The 19,843-nt window shown below is 38.9% G+C and overlaps 1 protein-coding gene across 1 annotated transcript; it reads left to right on the top strand.

The window, feature by feature from the left end:
* Positions 1 to 265: 265 nt before the first annotated feature.
* On the top strand, positions 266 to 12,955 carry LOC121981445 (long chain acyl-CoA synthetase 6, peroxisomal-like). Its single transcript, XM_042533971.1, has 23 exons — positions 266 to 601; positions 2,555 to 2,615; positions 2,681 to 2,758; positions 3,057 to 3,128; positions 3,221 to 3,302; positions 4,858 to 4,963; positions 5,047 to 5,123; positions 5,496 to 5,540; positions 5,624 to 5,710; positions 6,554 to 6,643; positions 6,755 to 6,834; positions 6,927 to 7,020; positions 7,762 to 7,850; positions 7,971 to 8,059; positions 8,403 to 8,532; positions 8,617 to 8,735; positions 10,361 to 10,484; positions 10,564 to 10,650; positions 11,102 to 11,205; positions 11,284 to 11,369; positions 12,244 to 12,330; positions 12,409 to 12,495; positions 12,570 to 12,955. The coding sequence occupies exons 1-23, from the start codon at positions 484 to 486 to the stop codon at positions 12,654 to 12,656; spliced, it is 2,079 nt and encodes a 692-aa protein (XP_042389905.1). The 5' UTR covers positions 266 to 483; the 3' UTR covers positions 12,657 to 12,955.
* The last annotated feature ends 6,888 nt before the right edge of the window (positions 12,956 to 19,843 follow it).

Genomic DNA, 19,843 nt, shown 5'->3' with positions numbered 1-19,843 from the left:
AGCTTACCCCATGAGCCTAACCGATGTCGTTTACCTGAGTTCTCTGGCATTTCAAAAGTTTGTGGGGCTCACACTGACTGTTGGTGAAATGCCAGGTAAAAAATGGGTGTATGTCGAACAGAACCGTCTATTTCACATTTCTAGATGGTCTTTTATCCATTTCCTTTTACGTGACCGAGCAGCCACGCAGTCCCGAAATGATGTCTGCCGTCCCGATGTAAACATCTGCGCCGTCCCCGCGTGGAAAAAACAAGGCGAGGAAAGAAAGCTTAGGACGGAAGGGTTAGGATTTGGTGCGGCTATGAAGTCACCATCCACAGAATCGAAGAGTTGTTGTTCTTATGGCTGGAATCGCTGTTCTTTTTTGGTAGCTTTGCTTTGATCGTGATCCGGAGGGACTCGGCGTGGCAGAAGGCGGCGCAGTAAATCCCATAAATAAAGCAAAAAGGAAAACGAGAGGGGTGATAGATATCAAATCGAGGCATGGAATCCGCTGCCCAACGCCGGCTGCGGGCCATCTCCGGCCATCTCCTCGCCTCTGGCGATCGGGATAGGAGTTCTAACCTTAGCACCAACGCAACCGTCGGCGAGTTTGCGCTTGGTACATGTTCTTCTCCATTCTCTTGGTTCTAGATCGAGTTCTATTTCGTAGTTTTTTTTCCCGTTTCTTCTCCCGCTTCTTCTTTAATTTAAAACCGGTGACATGCTCATTCCCTGCATCGGCAATATGATTATTGTAAAAGGATTCTTTCTTGACGACTAAAGTGGCTAGAAAGTAATTCCTGATTCGTCCAACTACCATGGAAAAGCTAATGGAAAAGAGGAGGATAAAGCGAGTTTCCGATGGTCAATTTTTATTCTTATTCCGTACCGCGTGTTTAAAAATTACACTCGTGATCCGTATTATTGCTTACTCTTGTTTCTTTCTTTTTGCTGACTTCTAATAGTTCTCTGGCTCCCGCTGGTTCTCTTGCTCATTGTTTTGATGATATATGATTTTTTTGATCTTATGATGTCAACGTTATGCAATCCTTCTTAAACCAACAAACTTCAAAAATCCTTTTTAAGTTCAAGTTGTTGATATGTGAACTGATTCTGAGGACCTCTGACCATTGCCAAATCTGACTTCGAAGTAAAGAAGTATGGTGAGGATTTTTTTTTTCCTTGTCTTGCTTGCGCTAATAGGTCAAGAGTCAATATGATGTGAGATACTATTGCTAAATCTTGTACGCATGGAGGTTGAATTTACTCTCTAGTTCTATAAAACTTCTCCTGTGGGTTGAGTTTTCAAACGGTCAGGTGGTCAATGTTTTGATGATGAATGTGCTATGATTTTGTTCTGAAGCATCTGAGATTACCTCACATGCATACTTGGCTTTGTTTAGTAGTTCTAACTGGTCTACCTATTAAGTTTGTGTTATTAAATGGTACAGGACCAAGCAGGAGCCATCCAATTTGTCTGTGGCATCTGTTGTTGGGCGTTGAGTAGTTATCCTCCTATTTCATGAACCTTCACTCTAAATCATGATGTTTTTTTGTTTTCGGTAAAATGCTTAGTTTAGTAGTCCATTTAATGTTACTTCGTGGCATCTTTTCACTGATATGCCAAATGCTTGTTCATCTACTACTTGTGATGCTTATTGTTTCATCCAAGTGTTTTTCCAGAATTCTAGTATCCTGATACAAGTTTTCACTGATTACTTGCCCATTTTTGGGGATCAAATGTGCAACTTTTTCTCTTAAAAAGATTATTTCGTCACCATCTCTAAGGTCATTTACATATGCAATTATTTATTTTTTTGGAACAAAAATTGGTTGATGCTACTTTAAGTCATGACAGTAACAATATTTGTCATTCAGTTTATTTGAAGTTTCAGCTTGAAAGGACTTATAAAGTTACTCAAAATTTCTCTGGCTGTTCCTTTTCACTTGCTTTTAGGTGGTAGTTCTTACCTTTTGCTTACATGGATGCCTGAGATTGTTAAGTTTACAAGCCCCTTTCTCTTCTTTGCACTTGCTAGGACAGAGCAGTCTTATTTATTTATAATTTTCTCTTCCACTCAACTAATTCTTAGATTTTTATGACAGCTTACAGTTCATGTGATAAATATTGAGTATTTCCTTTAGAATTATAACACATTCATAAATTACTATCAAGTATAAACGAATTTTCAATTTCTTCTGTTCACTTTGAAGGAAGAACAGAGGATGAATATATTTAATTTTGTACAATTCCTTCATTTTATTTCAATATGAATTTCGTGAAAATAAAGGAAAGGAAATTTGAATATCTAGTAAACACAAAAATATGCCTGACATCATTTTCTTCCTGTTAATTTAATCCAAGTAAACAAAAATACAAGATGAACATAAGTGAGTGGATGGATTCATTTCTTTTCTTTCCCTCACTTAAATCTCTCACCATCTCTTGTATTTCTTCTCTTCTCCTCTAAGTAAACACAACATTAGTCAGCTATGTTTATAATTAATGATAGTTCTGTTTTATTGCTGCTGTAAATTAGATTTTCTTATTTCATGTATTTTGGTTGTGCAGCACAGGGTTACAGTGTTGTTCTTCCTGAGAAATTGCAAACTGGGAAATGGAATGTTTACAGGTAGACTTTATACCAGGGTTGCACATCTACCTATGGTTTACCTAACAATTATTTTAACTTGGCAGATCTGCAAGATCACCACTGAAGCTAGTCTCTAGTTTTCCAGAGCATCCGGATATTGCAACACTGCATGATAATTTTGAGTCAGTATATATTTTGTTCAATCCACGCCTCCGAGTAAACGTAGCCTTAATTTCTATTTTGTTCTATTAATCTCTTCTCCAAGCTCATGAAATCAGTAGTTTTATTTATTATCACACACCATAAAATAATTATAAAGAGTGTTTTTGCTATTAGTTTTATGACATATGAACACTAAATTCATGTTAAACTGTCATCTTCTATATACAATACCTTTTACAATGTTTTTTCTGAGAAATATCACTTATTCAAATATGATTACTGTCACACTTAATGGTGCTTTGCTTAAATGACTATTAGACATGCTGTAGAGACCTTCCGAAATTACAAGTATTTGGGGACAAGGATTGATATGGATGGAACAGTTGGGGAGTAAGGCACTTCTAGTTTTTGTCTTTTGAGATGCCTATCATGTTATTTTATTCTACTTTTATTTATGGTGTTAGTGCTCTATTTTTTTGAAGATACAAGTGGATGACCTATGGAGAAATTGGTTCATCTCGGACAGCAGTAGGATCTGGCCTCATTTATCATGGAATACCTAAGGTAAGCAATAATCAATCAGATATATTATTTTTGTTGATTATGACGAAAAGATGAGTGAATAAAAGTTCTTGCAAGATGAGAAGGATAAGAAGACATGTTTGAATATACCATTAGGAAAGAGTAACTGCTACAGAGGTTCCTTTTTTTATAAGTGGCTTGAAAATTTTCAATCTAGTGGACTTCTGTGTAGTGGGGAGTCGTAAGTTGAAGCCCATCAGTTTCTAAGTAGGAGTGGGCATAAAAACCAATATATCCAATCCAACCGAAACTTGAAAACTAATTCAAAAATATCAGATTTTTTGGGGGGTTGTTTATTCAATATTTTTGTATTTAGGGTTGGGATTGGTTTTTTGGTTCTTTATATAAATCCCTCCAAAAATTTGGCCCTTACCATATTATACAAGGTATTTAATATATATCTGATTAATTAAATTATTTCTTATTTAGTTAATTAATAGTTATATATATTCTATATGTTTTATGTTATCAAATATTAATTGTATATTCAATATTTAAAAACCTAGTTAATTTTGGGGAGCTGTATAACTGTGATTTGCACTGAGTTTCTGATTTGTTCCACGATTTCCTGTACTCACTAGATTGATCAATTTGTCTTCGTCATTTGCTCCTGTCTTAGTCGTATGTCCTCACCTTGAGTCTTTTTTCCTATGTTAGCAACTCAATTCCCCTTACAATATCTCTTCTGCCTTTCTACCTTCCATGTACCCAGGACATAGCTGAGATGGTAACCATGGGGTAGACTTGCCACATTGAGCAAGGGTCAAATCCCAGCAAAAGCCATGGATATACCCTCCCTCATGGGGACCATTCTCCTGATTTACCTCTACGGTCGCCGACCTTTTACTTCATGAGATCATGGTTGTTCACTAGAAGAATTAGGATCTATTGTAAATAGCTTAAAATGCTCATTTGTCATTGTTGACATTTTTATTTAGCTACTTGAAATCCGTCATATTTAGTGAGAAGAATTATGAACAATTTCATTCTGTTCATAGCAGTATCTTGCAACTGAAACACGACAACTATTGTATGCCATTTTCAATCCACATTTCATAGTTTTAGTTTAATTCTTGTATATTGATTTTGCGAATTGCAGGACTTGCATTTAATTCAATAACTGTTGTGAATTATAGCTTTCTTATATACATTTTTATAACTCTATTGTTAGAAAAACCTTATATGTTGCTTCTGTCAATTTGCACAAAACTAGTCTAAAACACCACAAATTCCTAGAAGCTCTATGATTCCTGAAAACCCCAAATCTCTGCAACCTAAACCCAACCTTCCCAAGTTTTTTTTTCCAGTTATGTGTCCGGAAATAACCTGGAGAGGGTAGGGTCTTTTATTTATTTATTTTTATAAAACCAACTCGACTCAATTGGTGCTTACCCTTTGCTAAGTCTATTCACTTCATGCATCTTACCTGAATTTTATTGGTGCTGTGGGTTTGATGAACCATTAAGTAGTTAGATCTGATTGATCTTTCTTCATCTTGTCTTTAACAAGAAATCATTCTAACATGCTTTATGGACAGGGTGCATGCATAGGACTCTATTTTATAAACAGACCAGAGTGGATCATTTTTGACCATGCCTGCTCAGCATACTCTTATATATCTGTGCCTCTTTATGATACACTGGGTATGTTTTTTTCTCACTTGTCTTTGTGTTTTTTGCCCTATTCGTTTGGTTGGTAATCAGTACAGGCATTGGCATGCCTGCAGGACCTGATGCTGTGCAGTATATAGTTAATCATGCATCAGTCGAGGCCATTATTTGTGTACCCCAAACACTGAGCAATGTGAGTTGGGTGATCCCATTCTTTCTCTTTGGTGTTTGATTTTTTAGTTAAGGCGTGATAAACCAAAAATCCAGATGCATTTATTTTCTGTTCTCCTCGTGCCAAATTTCCTAGGGTCCCTTCACACCTTGGATTTTTTAAAGTTGGAAAACCCAATATTTATCTCTTTTTTTCTTGGATAATTTACTCTTCTGTAAATTTGTCCCAAATCCTTGCTATGCAGATTTCCTCCTAATTATATTTATTCTTGAATAAACTTTAAGTTGTTTTAAACTGAAGGCTAACCTTTACTACTGTCTCTGATTTTAAATCTTTATTGAGCACAATGTTGATTTCTTATTTGAAAGTTGAAACTTATATTTTTGTTTGCAGCTACTTAGCTTCTTATCTCAGATGCCATCTCTTCGTTTGATAGTGGTAAGGTTACTGAAAGCTAATTCTTTATTCTGATCAGGAATAATTATCTCCAGTTTTTTCCTTAATTTTGATTTCTTTCATAGGTTGTTGGTGGAATAGATGAGAAGATGCCCTTGATTTCTTCAGCGATTTCAGTGAAGATTATTACTTATTCAAAATTGCTTAGTGAAGTAAGTTGCTTTTACCTTATGTCTTAAACTTTCTCAAGAGCCAAGATTATGCAGCAAATAGAATTAAAGAACTAATGTAGACCTATATCTTATTATATTATACTTTAAAAACAGTTAACAAGGCATCATGATTAAGACTTTAGAAACACTTAACAAGGCTTGGTTTTAATACATTGGAATGATTTATATCAATGGAATTTCTGTTGGGTTGTGGACTTAATTGAATGTTTTTGTTTTGTTGTTTGACAGAGTTACCTCTTCTGCATAGAAATTGTGCTATTTGAGTCTTATTTTGATCAACTGAATGTCAGATATTCCTTTTAATCTTTTATTTATTGAATGATACTTAAACCTATGTGTCACAGTGCAAATTCCAAAATGCAGTAGTAGGTCCATCAAGTCAAGGTATTAACCAGAACTACATCATTTTCAGTCCACCACACAATTTGACCAAAGACTTGAAATCCATCTTTACATTCTGAGAGGCATTTGGTCTGCTGATTATTTTTAGGAACATGCTTGAAGTCAATTCTTTTGGTAGGATACATGAGGCAAAATGGAAAATGAACAATATAGGAACTAAAAAATGGATCCTTGGTCTACAATTTTAGCCTAACTTTGAATTTTTTTTTCTCCACCATCACTGCAATTATTATTTGGTGTTCTTGTATCAATCTTCCATTTTTTTTTTCTAGCTAATTACAGGAAATTGAAATCCCTGACCCATTTCTTATTTTTAATCAAAATCATTGTCTTGCTCCAACATAAATTCCTGCTAACTACATGTATCTTTAAGTGCGATCTTCTATTCATATCCTCAATTAATTCTGGATTGTTAATTAGGGGCAAAGTAATATTCAGAGACATTGCCCACCAAAGCCTGAAGATGTTGCAACTATCTGCTATACCAGTGGTACAACTGGGACACCTAAGGTACTCTAAAAGTTTCAGTTTGGTACAAAATGCTGTATGGATCTTCATTTAGAAGATAATATCTTCTCATATTTGTTATTTGACTAATAATGGATGATTGATGTACAATAGGGAGTTGTACTTACTCATGGAAACTTGATTTCAAATGTTGCTGGATCTAGCTTGACTACTGAGTTCTATCCTTCAGATGTGTTAGTGATTCTTATCTGCACTTTACTGGTTCTTGTTCTTCTATCAGGTTGATCAAGGCGTTTCTAAAATATTTATTCGTTTTCTCTTGCAGGTACATATCATATCTGCCTTTGGCTCATATCTATGAGCGTGTTAACCAGATTTTGTTGGCATATTATGGAGTTGCAATTGGTTTCTATCAGGGGGTCTGAATTTCAATTCTGCTATGACTTTTATTTGTTAAGCAAAAAAATTCTAGAACTTATAGTTGTATAAAATAACACAGAAATAGCTAGAACTTCTGAATTAGTTTAATTTTTGTATGAAAGATTGAGAGTAGTGCCAGACTTATTTTCAATAAAAGTCCTTTTATGGTTTGGCCAGGACTTACAACATTGCTAGTTTTTTGTAACTTATAGAGACTAACATTATGAAAACTTTTGACATGTTTGGTGGTTCTAAGCTGCATAGTTTGTTTGTTATAGTTGGTTGAGTAACTTGAATTCCCATGTTCCTGTTTCAAGTACTTTAGATCATGTTAGATGCACAGAAATGTAATGATCAAACTGGTTGATATTTGTCTTTCAGTAATGAAACTGTACACAGACCGCTCAGAGTTAGATTGTGTGGTCCAAATGGAGTGTAACGTTTTAGTTGCAATGCTTTATTTTTATTCAGTTTAATAGTGAGAGAAAGAAGTAATGTAGCTGTGTTAGCACTGCCCACCTATATATTCACTTAAATAAAAAATATCAGTTCCCGTCCAACTGATTTTCTTCTTACTATATAGTTCTTTCATTGTTGGGAAGTACCACTACCATTTCAATTGCTGCCATTCGCAAGATTAAAATCCTTGAATGTTCAAAGTTCCATTTCTTTGATAATAGCTGCCAAGTTGTATCTAATTATCTTTTCTAGATTCTTTATAAGGGTTACTCAATTTCCAGGATAATTTGAAGCTAATGGAGGATATGACAGCTCTTAGGCCTACCATATTTGCTAGTGTCCCTCGATTATACAACAGAATCTATGATAGGTAACTTGGTGTTGTCTATTTTTTTCCACCAAATAATAGATATGTAGCCTTTGGTATAATTTTATATATGAATTAATGTGTCATTTGCCATTGACTGATATGTAACTCATTTCATTTTAGTGTGATGAATCTGGTGAAGACATCTGGTGGCCTGCGAGAGAGGTTATTTAATGCTGCCTACAATGCCAAGATGCAAGCAATAACAAATGGTAAGAGGCTAAGAGCTGAACTTATCTAAAAAAAGAAAGAAACATCTATAATTTAAAAACATCACGTCTATGCGTGATGTCATTTGGCCCTGTATCAATTTAATGGACGTTCACTGCTGTGATATGCGTGCGACCTATCTTAACCAAACTACACATTTTTGAACTAATCACTGATGGACAACTATTTTCTCGAAATCTGATTATATTGCTCTTCAAAACTTACATGAACTTTATAAATATCTAAAGGTTCTATTGATAATGAATGTGTATCAAAAGCAAATTATGAGAAGGATTCATCGTTGAGATCCTTGTAGTCAATAAAAGTTATCTATTATCTTTTCAGGAAAGAACCCATCACCAATTTGGGATCGATTAGTATTTAACAAAATCAGAGAAAAGCTTGGAGGCCGTGTCCGATTCATGTCTTCAGGTGCCTCTCCATTGTCAGCAGATGTTATGGATTTTCTACGAGTGTAAGGAAAATTCCTGAATACTGAAGTACATCTGCTTTTACTGTTGTGATTTGCTCATTGAGTTGCTGCTAATCTACCTCTCAGGTGCTTTGGTGGTCTGGTTGTTGAAGGCTATGGGATGACAGAGTCATCTTGTATCATTAGTGTAATGGATGCGGGTGACAATTTAACTGGTCATGTTGGTTCTCCACACCCTGCTTGTGGTGAGTTTGAATATTACAAATCTAAAAGTGATCTGAAATTTTCTTTTTTCACATGTGCAGATATTATACATGTTTTTTTTTTCCTGTATGGACACTATAGCGGGCTTTAGTTGAGTTACTAATAGATACATTGCTGTTGTTGTTATCCTCCATAGTAAATATAATTATATGATTTTCCTTTTTTTCTTGCTCACTTTTTCTTTCCACTCTATAATCTAAGAGCACTTGCATAAACTTAAAGAACTAAATGGTGGTGTTAGTCTTTGACCATTAGATAAACCTTTAACACAAACAATGCATCTAATATTCTACTAACTAGTTCCCATGAAGTTTACTTTTGCATATTTGATGCTTAGAAAAAAGATTGGCATCTCAAACCTCTCACTAATATCTATGTACTTGTATTGTTGCGTCTAAATCACCATCGATGTCAATTCTAAGATTCCCTTTCCCCTCCCCCCTCTCTCTTCTTTTTGTGTATAAACTAGTTGCAACTTTTGTTGATTAGAGTTGGTCTATAGCAAGTCTTGAAATATTGTTGCATGCTAGAGTTTTGTTGTTCTTTTGGATGGTATGGTTTCGGAACCAAGCTATGTTGGCACACTTGATTTCAAGCTCAGCTGTAATGAGTTTAATCTTTAACAAGTTTCTCACCTAATGACTTACATTTCTAAAGTTAAATTGATTGCTGTGTAGTGGATATGAACATTGATTCTTGTAGCATCCAACTCAGCTTAATCCTATGATTTTACATAATTCGTATTAAGTAATGCATAAACATATCTCAGTTGTCGTTGTTGTTTGTTCTTGTCCATAAATATCTCAGTCCTTTCTATATATCGGTTGTCGTTGTTGTTTGATAAACATATCTGTGTCCTTGCTAATGCATGTAGTCAGTTTTTCCTTTTTTGGCTACTTTTGCTCTACTTATGTGAAATATTTGCTATATATACATGCCATTAGAGAGATTATCTCTCTTGGATTAATGAATCTGCTGTTTGATTTTCACATTATTTGAACTGAACTTGAATTTGAACACTTACCAATAATTTTTTCACTACTTTTTAAAATTTATTATTATTTACCAGTTTTGAGTGACATTTGAATGCACAATGATGATTAAGAAGAAATCAAATGCAATGTAAAAAAGAGAAGGGTAAAGAATGATGAAATTAAACAATTGTTAAGATTACAGCAAGGCATTTATGTATATAAATTTAGTCAAGCATCATTCATCTAAGTTTAATTCAAACTAATGGCATTTATGATAGGTTTGTAGACTAAAAAGACATATATGGACTATCAAATGGTGAAAATAAACTATTTCGTAGTTTTGAAAGGTGATATGTATTTGCAGCAAAATATACATATGTGTGTTCTTCTTCGTTTGCAAGGATTTTATTTATGGAAGAAAGAGAGAATTCTAACATTGATTATCCACTCATTGTTTCTTGTCATATCCCAAGATACTCTTGTTTGATTTCTTTTTATTTTTGTTACATATTATGTGAGACAGTATTCCCTGGCATCGATATGAATGTTGGGGTTCCATTGTTTATCATCCTTAACTCCCTTACTATTTATGGACAATATTTGATTTCATAACAATGGATATGTTCTGATAGAGATCAAGCTTGAAGATGTTCCTGAAATGAATTACACATCTGACGACCGACCATATCCCCGTGGAGAAATTTGTGTGAGAGGTCCACTCGTGTTTCAAGGTTATTACAAGGATGAAGTGCAGACGTAATTGAAATAACTATTATGTTTTCTTACAATTCTATTTGACTATCTTAGATTTCTGAAATCTCACTTAATTTGACAGCAAGGAGGTAATCGATGAGGATGGCTGGCTCCACACAGGAGACATAGGATTGTGGTTACCCGGAGGACGTTTAAAGATCATTGACAGGTAAATCTATTTCCTGTTTCCACACAGCAATTATAACCCCAAGTTATTCTTCCTTATCTTGTTTCTAAAAATATATAATTTTGTTTTTTTGTCTTCCAACCATTGTGTCACCCACGAGGGAACTGAAATACAGGTGCATTATCAATATAAAGATTCACCAAGGGAAGAGTAGCTGAGTTTTTTGTTTTTTCTTATTATAAATAGCAAGAATCATAAAGTCCAATTGTTTGCGGTATGATGTTAGCAATAAATATAATACTATTGCTGAATCTGAGGATATTTTAGGGTAGATCCATGTGTTAGCGCACTTTCAATCCCCTTGTGGACGTGCAATTTATATTATGTCTAAGAGTTCTAACTTCTTATCAATGGTTTGCAATTTTTTTCTCTTTGTAGTCAACTTTCATCTTTAGAATTACATCTTTTGTTGCATTTATGAGAAACATTACAGGAAAAAGAACATTTTTAAGTTGGCGCAAGGTGAGTACATTGCCCCAGAAAAGATAGAGAATGTATATGCCAAATGCAAGTTTGTTTCTCAAAGCTTTGTCTATGGTAAGTTCACCAACTATCCTAAGATGACTTTGAACATATGATTTATGCTTTAGCAATGCAAACCTTAACTGATGCCAGGTGATAGCTTCAACTCCCATCTAGTTGCGATTGTTTCAGTTGATCAAGATGTATTAATAGCTTGGGCTGCATCTGAAGGAATAAAGGTTGGTTTGCATTCAAATTCCATTTATAATGAAACCTATTTCTGCTTAACTCTAATCCACACATGCATAAGATTCTGTTTTCTGTTCCCATTGCACTCGACCAGAACCTGGGGACTATATTTTTAACTTCTGGCTCTCATATTGTTCATCGTGCCTGTTTCCTTAGGAGGAAACGTGGCGGAGAAAAGAAATAGGGAGATGAAAATTTCCTCTTTAGAAGAGGGAGGAAAAAATAGCCAATTTTTCTCATATACTTCAAGCATAAAAAGTAGGTGGAAAATAAGAGGAATGAATCGATTCAGGCGAGTGTCTTAATTGCCATCGTTTATGATTACTCAATTTCAAATGGGCACTGAGGCTAAATAAAGTCAAATTCCACTAACTCCTAAGTAGGTAAGAACAAGGGTATCATTGCCATTTTAAAAGGCCTCACCCTTCGTATACAGGCTCACCAAAGATGATAGCATCGGGAGTGCAAGTTCCCTTAAAGAGGCTAAAACACAGTGGCAACTGGTAACTGCCAATTTATATGAAATTTAATTTAGTTGATCCTTGGACCTTGGTGGATTATGTGCTAGTCCGACAATCATTGTTGAATATTCAAACCATGAGATTAACATCCCATCCTATGAAATTCAAGTTTATTTGCATTTATATATGTTTTGTGAGATCCGGATTCAACTGGACTGTCATTCTGAGTTCTTTGTCTCATTGTTGAACACCTTGTACGAGATAGACCCTGTGCGTGAAAGGTGTTTTCTACTGAATTTTTCTCTAGCTTGCCTTACGGGAAGGTTGCACAGCATATTATCTTTAACTGGTTTTTCCAACATTAGGAATTCCTGACTATTTGTTTTACTTTTAAAATTTTCAGTATGAAGATTTAGCCCAGCTTTGCAGCGACCCACGGACAAGGGCCGCAGTCCTTGCTGATATGGATGATGTTGGAAAGCAGGCTCAGGTTATTCTTCGCCTTGCCTGACCAAATCTTACATCTTAGATTCAAATTCTCATAATCCTTAATTTCTATGCTTTCCAGCTGAGGGGTTTTGAATTTGTCAAAGCAGTCACTTTAGTCGTGGAACCTTTTTCTTTAGAAAATGATCTACTTACCCCAACATTCAAGGCAAGCGTTATAACCTTGTTTCTCCCTTTTAGGTTGTATGAAATATGTTCCTTATATTTAGTTCATCTTACCAGATAAAGAGACCTCAAGCGAAGGCTTATTTTGCCAAGGCGATAGCAGATATGTATGCTGAGTTAGTGTCACATCAGAAACCAATATAAAGTGCATCAAAATTACACCATTTATTTGGAAGCTGAAACACTTTAACATCTCTTACAAAACAAGGTTTATCCTGCTTAAAAACACACGCATGATTGAATAAGTTGCAGCGCAATGCTATATTGGTGGCTACAGATTTCAAGTGGACTCTGGATAGGAAATTGCATTATTTTGTCCAATCCATCTCAAGTGAAACTTTATAAGGCGGCGAGAGATATTGGGATGTTATTTTTTCACTACAAATAATCCAGAAGCTTTGTATCTTGAGTTATATTTCTTAATGATCATTGTTATTTGTTCATTTATGTGTCTACCGGTGTCTTTTCCTCTACAAATTTTCCATATGATAAATCCAATTGGCTAACCCATGAAATCATGCATCATGCATGATCCTATTCGAAATCAGCTAAAATAGTGAGTTGGGATGTACTTCTATTGTTGTTTAAAATCCATGAAAATAGTCGAGTTGGGATGTGGTTTTATTGTTGTTCGAAATCCGTGAAAATAGTGAGTTGGGATGTGGTTCTATTGTTGGGAGTGTTAGTGCTAAGCTAGGGAAGGGGTCTTCGGTCTTGACTTTCCGATACTCAAGTTAGTGCTCGGTCTTGGAGAAGAAAATAGTGTAAATGGTATGTGCAAATAAAAAGTATCGCATACCTTTGTCTGTAGATAGAGATCCCTTTTATAATGTCATTGTTGTATTATGCACACATTTTAAAGCATTAACACGTTTCCCAAAGCTTTCTTCAGAAAGAACATGTCATAAAGTGCTCCTGATATCTTTCCTCAAATGAGCTTGCAAATCGCTGTGAATTAACAGGCTGTAAGCTTCTAAAGGATGATTTGTCGATGGGATATTATCTGTCCTTTCAAGTATAAACTTCCAAAAGAATACGATATAATAGGAATCTAAGTTCCACTATAGGCCGACCGATGACCACTTGGTTGGTATATCGCCAACTTGGCCGTACAGAGTGTAGTTACTGACCTATTCTTCACTCAACTTTCATGTCGTCGGAGAGGCGCATTGTATCCGATCGGCCCTAAAGTCCAATCAACAAGGACGGTGGGTCGGATAACTTAGTATTTGGCTCTTAATCTCAGCTGCAAGTTGTGAGAGATGGCTATTCGAACGGTCTAGTCGGCCTTTCATGTCCGATTGACTCTGAGAGCCCACTCGGCCAACCTTGCCTGGTTCGTCGTTCGCAGTCTTGCAGTCCGTCCGACCCTGCGACTTTAATCGTTTGACTTGGACCTCCACGTCAACCGATCATATCCTTACTCTTTTGACCCGCTTCTAGATGAGTCTATCTTTATCACCGTATCACAAGTCTTCCTCTTAAGTCTAATTGAAGGAGGTTACGAGTCCAACTGACTAGACACTTAATATTTTTTACAACCTTCCTTCCCGATCGGGCGTTTTGCTATCTAAGACGCCGCTCAGCTTGAGCGATTACTGCCATTACATATCCTAAGGAAACTTACTTCTTCCCAGTCGAGAGACTCCGAGGTTGACGCCACTCAGCTCAGCGACACTTAGCTGTTTGTTATCTCTTTTCTGATCGTTTTCTCGAGTGGTCTCCTATACTCTAGTGACTTTTAATTACTGCTAGCGTCATCTTGATTTCTTAGAAATCACTCAAATCCTTTACCATTAATGCAAAGCATGCCGAGTATGCTTTTTCATCATGCACATCCTAATCATTTTCATTCCTCATTAATGCCATATGTGATTGAATGCCACATGTTACACTTTCATGCCGCCAAATGTCTGATATGATAGGCGACTGTTAGGATTCAATGCGACAGCTGCCCTTTTGAGTTGGGATGGCCCAGATCAAGTCTCGTTTTTCTAAACCCTTGATCGGACAATTTTGAATAATCAACGGCGAGATTTTTAAACCCTCCTCTCTCATCGGCACAACATCGCTTTCATCTTTGACTTTGTCTTCGTCCTCGTCTACTGCTTTGCTCTTTGCTTTTTGTCGCTGGTGGTTCTCGTCCAGTAAGTTCCTTCTCTTTTCACTTTCGATCTTCATCTTGCTCCCTATGGCATGTTTTCCTTCTTCCCCTCCGGCTGTCCTCGGATTATGGTATACCTCCACTTCGTCGGATTTTAATGGCGATGAAGTGGATCAGATGACAATGCCCTACCATATCCCTCTTGATCACAAGCTTGCCATCTCGTTTGCCTATGGTCTGGTCTGACTTTTGTCAAAGATCAGTTTTACCCCGACCTTCATTTTCCAATCCATCCTTTCTTCGCTGAAGTTTATAGATATTTACATATTTCGTTACAACAACTAGTGCCTAACTTTTTTAAACTACTACGCGGAATAGTAATATTGTTCCGCCTGTATAGGATTCCTCTTAATCATCATATTTTTCATTATTTTTATTACCCTAAGCAGTTCGAACCAGACATCTTCCTCTTTCAAGCCTGGGTCAACACCATCAACAAGGGCTAGAAGTCCCACTACTTTTACGTTCAACTTCCTCGCTGGGCTAGCTTCCCGATCGGCTGGCAGATGTAGCTACCTAACTCCCCTGAACTAGGAAGATATCAGTGGGAACCGACCTACCTCCAAGCCACAGCGCAGCTGGCCAGTTTGAAGTATCACATACACAAGTTGTTGTTGGAGGGTATTTTGTATATATTTGGGCTGAGTCCTATGTGCGCTCGGCTGCTCTGCACTTTTGGTGAGCTACTTTTCCTTCCCTTATTTTTGGGGATAATTGATTTTTTCTTCTTTTTTGCAGCTAAAGTGATGTTTAAGGCTTTACTCGGTGACTCCACTAAGTTTACCGATGGAGAGCTAGAAGCTCGTGGAGTTGCCGAGTTGGAGAGCAATGGGTGATTGCCGGTCGATACTTCGGAAGCACAGACAGGTGAAGGAGAATCGAGTTGAGTAGCGGGGAGTAACGCTGCTGCCAACACTAGCGAGCTACCTCCTAAGCGGCTATCCTTGGTGTTTATACCGGTGCCTTTGGAGTCAACGACTTCTGCGGAGCCATTGATTCAATGCCAATGTTGCAAGAGACTCTGAACGGAAGCTCTTGCTCGCTCAGCCACTTCAATCCCCCAAACTTCTGTCGTTGTGTCTGCACATCGACCACCTTCTAAATGGGGAGAGAGCTCCACTTCTGCCGCTCTCGAGAGAGCCACGAGTGGACCAACTCTCCCATCCTCTGACCAGACGCCTTCGCTCTTTGAGCTACCATCAGGTGCAATAGTCGTGCAACCTCTATCTTATCTGCTGCTAGCGCCGGCCGGCCTTGCGGCCCCTTTCTCCACCATTCTTTCTACTCCAACGCCAAAATCCAAGGGCAAGGCCAACTCGGAGCCAATCAACTCCAGTTTGCACAGGCATGTGACGGCCATCCTTAGATTACCAACAGACGAGTGGCGTTACCCCAATCTAGAGGAGCCACGTGTGCCTGAGCATAAGAGTAGGATTCAGGGTCCCTTGGCTCAGACCTGGGCGAAAGCCAGAGACTGGGCAACGACCATCCCTCCAGATGAGTTGGCTGATTGGTTTAGCCAAAATTCCACTGGGGTAAGTTCGTGTAGTATTTTAAAATTTATACTTTTTTCTCGGCCTTGCATAGCCTATTTCTTTGTGTACCAGTTTTAGGTGGACGACTTGGCTATCTGCCAAAGGTTGGCCCAGTTAGACCACGAGCTCAAGTACGCGCAAATAGTGAGCGGGGATGTGAGCGCTTCCCAAGTCTTGATCGAACGCTTAATTACAAAGGTGACACAACTAAAGGAAGACTTGGAGAAGCAATTTAAGCAGATCCTTGGATCCGAGCAGGCCTTGATCGTGTAGAAGGACAAAAACCTCAATTAAGCCGTTAAGCTAGAGAAGCTTAGGAAACAAGCCCATAATTTTGAGGCAAAAATCAGCTTGGCAAATGCTTGAAAGCTCAGGGCCATCAAAGACCTCGACATCAAAAGCAAGGAGGCATGGGCCCTGGCGAAGAAGTTGGAGGAGATGGAGGTGACTCTGGCCACAGATCAAGTTGGTCGCACTGCAGAGTAGGCGAGCCATGAACTCCAATGCGGCGATCATAAAAGAATAATTGATGAGAAGGACGCCGAGCTGCAAGCACTAAAGGCCAAACTTGCTAAATTTAAGGAGGAGTCTGGTCGGCTGGAAGCCCACAGAGTGGAGTATCTCTGCTGCAAGGATTTCAATAAGCTATTTACTGATCGGACCATCAAGCTGTTTGGCTATAACATTGATGGGACTATCAAGTAGCTAAAGGAGGGAGACTATCTCTCCATTGAGGTTCCTCCAACCTTTATAAAAAGGCAAAAGATCTTGGAGGTGCTCCCTGATGATGTGATTGCAGACCTGGTGTAGTTTTCTATTAAGTTTATTGATAGTTTCTTGTAGCAACCAAGTAACTTTGTAAAACTCTTCTTTGATTCAATGCATGCATGTTCAACGTCTTAAAGTTATTGTTTTGTGGATGCACTAATTTATAGCTTACTTCTTTTCGTCTCGGAGGCTTAGCTTTCCCGATCTACTCAAGCACTACTATAAGAACTTCTACCGTAGTGGTTTCCTATGTCCCAAGGAGGGTTTCCATACTTAACGGCAAGAGCAAGTCTTGTAGCTTAGCTGCTCGGCTTGAATCTTTAAAATTTGGTTGGGAACAAGCCCTTTCACAAGACGGTTGATCGACTTGCTTGAGCGCAAGAGCTAAACTCGCTTATAACTCGGCCAGACAGCACGAGAGTTTAGGACACTTGGTGCGAGAACTTAGCTTGCTTATAACTCGGCTGAACAGCTCGAGAGTCTGGGACACTTGGCCCAAGAGCTTTGCTCACTTATAACTCTGCTGAACGGCTCAAGAGTCTGGAACACTTGGCACGAGAGCTTTGCTTGCTTAAAACTTGGTCGAACGGCTTGAAAGTCTGGGATACTTGACGCAAGAGCTTAATTCACTTATAACTCGGCTGAACGGATCGAGAGTCCGGAACACTTGGCGCAAGAGCTTAGCTCACTTATAACTCAGCTGAATAACGTGAGAGTCTGGGACACTTGGCGCAAGAGCATAGCTCGCTTATAACTCGGCCGAATGACATGAGAGTCTGGGACACTTGGCGTAAGAGCTTAGCTCACTTATAATTCGGTCGAACAGCTCGATAGTCTGGAACACTTGGCTCAAGAGCTTTGCTCGGTTATAACTCGGTCGGATGACTCGAGAGTCTGGAACATATGGTGCAGAGCTTTGCTCACTTATAACTTAGCTGAACGACTTGAAAGTCTAGGCCACTTTGCGCGAGAGCTTAGCTTGTTTATAACTCGGTCGAATGACTCGAGAGTCTGGGACACTTGGCGCGAGAGCTTATCTCACTTATAACTTAGCCGAACGACATGAGAGTCTGGGACACTTAGCATATAACTCGATCGAATGCCTCAAGAGTCTGAGACACTTGGCGCGAGAGTTTTGCTCAGTTATAACTCGGTCGAACGACTCGAGAGTTTGGGACACTTGACACGTGAGCTTAGCTTGCTTATAACTCGGTTGAATGGCTCGAGAGTCTGGGATACTTGGCGCAAGAGCTTAGTTCACTTATAACTCGGTCGAACGACGTGAGAGTCTGAGACACTTGGCGTGAGAGCTTTACTCGCTTATAACTCGGTCGAATGGCTCGAGAGTCTAGGACACTTGGTAATAGAGCTTTACTCGCTTATAACTCGCCTGAATGGCTCGAGAGTCTAGGACACTTGGCACGAGAGCTTAGCTCGCTTATAACTAGGCCGAATAGCTCGAGAGTCTAGGACACTTGGCGCGAGAGCTTTGCTTGCTTATAACTCTGTCGAACGACTTGAGAGTCTGGGACACTTGGTGCAAGATCTTAGCTCACTTATAACTCAGTCGAACGGTGCAAGAATCTAGGACACTTGGCGTGAGAGCAAGCTTGCTTCTAACTCGGTCGAATGTGTGGTTGTGCTCCTCCCGATCGAGGCCCCTTTGGGGTTGATGGTTACTCGATTGTCGCCGCTCGGACGCTGATATGGGCTCGACATGCTCCTCCTTTCTTTTGGCCGCTTGGACTTCCTCCACATTTATGTATTCCGTAGACCTCCTGAGCAAATGGCCGAAGTCCTTCAGCGACTTCCGGATGAGTGACTGGAAGAACTCCCCTTCGGTGAGGCCTTGGATGAAGGTGTTCACCAATACTTCTGCGGAGATTGAGGGAATATCCATGGTCACCTGGTTGAAACGTTGGATGTAGGCCCTCAGTTCCTTCCTGGGCTCTTGATTCAAGGAGAACAAATTGACACTTGTCTTCTAATGGCGGCGACTACTGGCGAAGTGGTGTAGAATTGCCGCTCGGAAGTCCTTGAAGTTGTGGATTGATCCGTTCGACAATCTCTTGAACCAATATTGTGTTGATCCGGAGAGAGTGGTGATGAAGACCCATCACTTCACCCCATTAATGTATTGATGAAGTGTGGCCGCATTATCGAACTTGGCCAAGTGGTCGTCAGGCTCGGTAGTTCCGTTATATTTCCCGATCGCCAGCGGAGTATAGTGCCTCATCAGCGGGTCGTCCAGAATCCCCTGCATGCGAAAATTGTTGATTGATCCACTTGGGTGAATCATCTTCCCTTGGTGCCTTTCCTTTTCGTGCATCCCAAATGGGTGCGTCATCCGAGGAAGACCTTCGGTCCTTGTCCATTCGACTCCTTTCTTCTGATGGAGTCTGAAAAAACGCTTGATGAAAAGGGATCAACGCATTGGGTATCTCCCCATATATGCCGGTCGCTTCTTGTTTTGTCTCCGAACGGATACATGCTCCGCTCGATCTCCATATCCTACTTGTTGTCCCGCCGCTGATGTCGCGGGCTCATGCGCTTGGCGCTCGACCAGCGCTAGTTACTGTTACTGCTCCACTACCCTTGTTGCTCGGGCTTGTATAAGCATATCAAGCTCCTCCTTTGTCAGCGTCATCGTGGTGAGTCGTCCAACATCTTTCATTTTCTCGTTTCAGATGCAGGCTATGTTCCCACAAACGATGCCAAAATGATCCTGTCTGAAAACGAGAGGGTGGAAAGCTGGGGATGTGGCTACTACGTCGACTGGCTATAGAACGCGCTCCACTCTTCAAAACAAGTAACATCAGTGCCAATCCAGGGAAGGGGTTCCCGGCGTTGGTCCTCTGACACTC

Source organism: Zingiber officinale, chromosome 1B (assembly GCF_018446385.1).
Source record: "Zingiber officinale cultivar Zhangliang chromosome 1B, Zo_v1.1, whole genome shotgun sequence".
NCBI classification, from domain to species: Eukaryota; Viridiplantae; Streptophyta; class Magnoliopsida; order Zingiberales; family Zingiberaceae; genus Zingiber; species Zingiber officinale.
The sequence above is the reverse complement of the archived record's forward strand: the minus strand, read 5'-3'. Positions and strand labels throughout refer to the sequence as shown.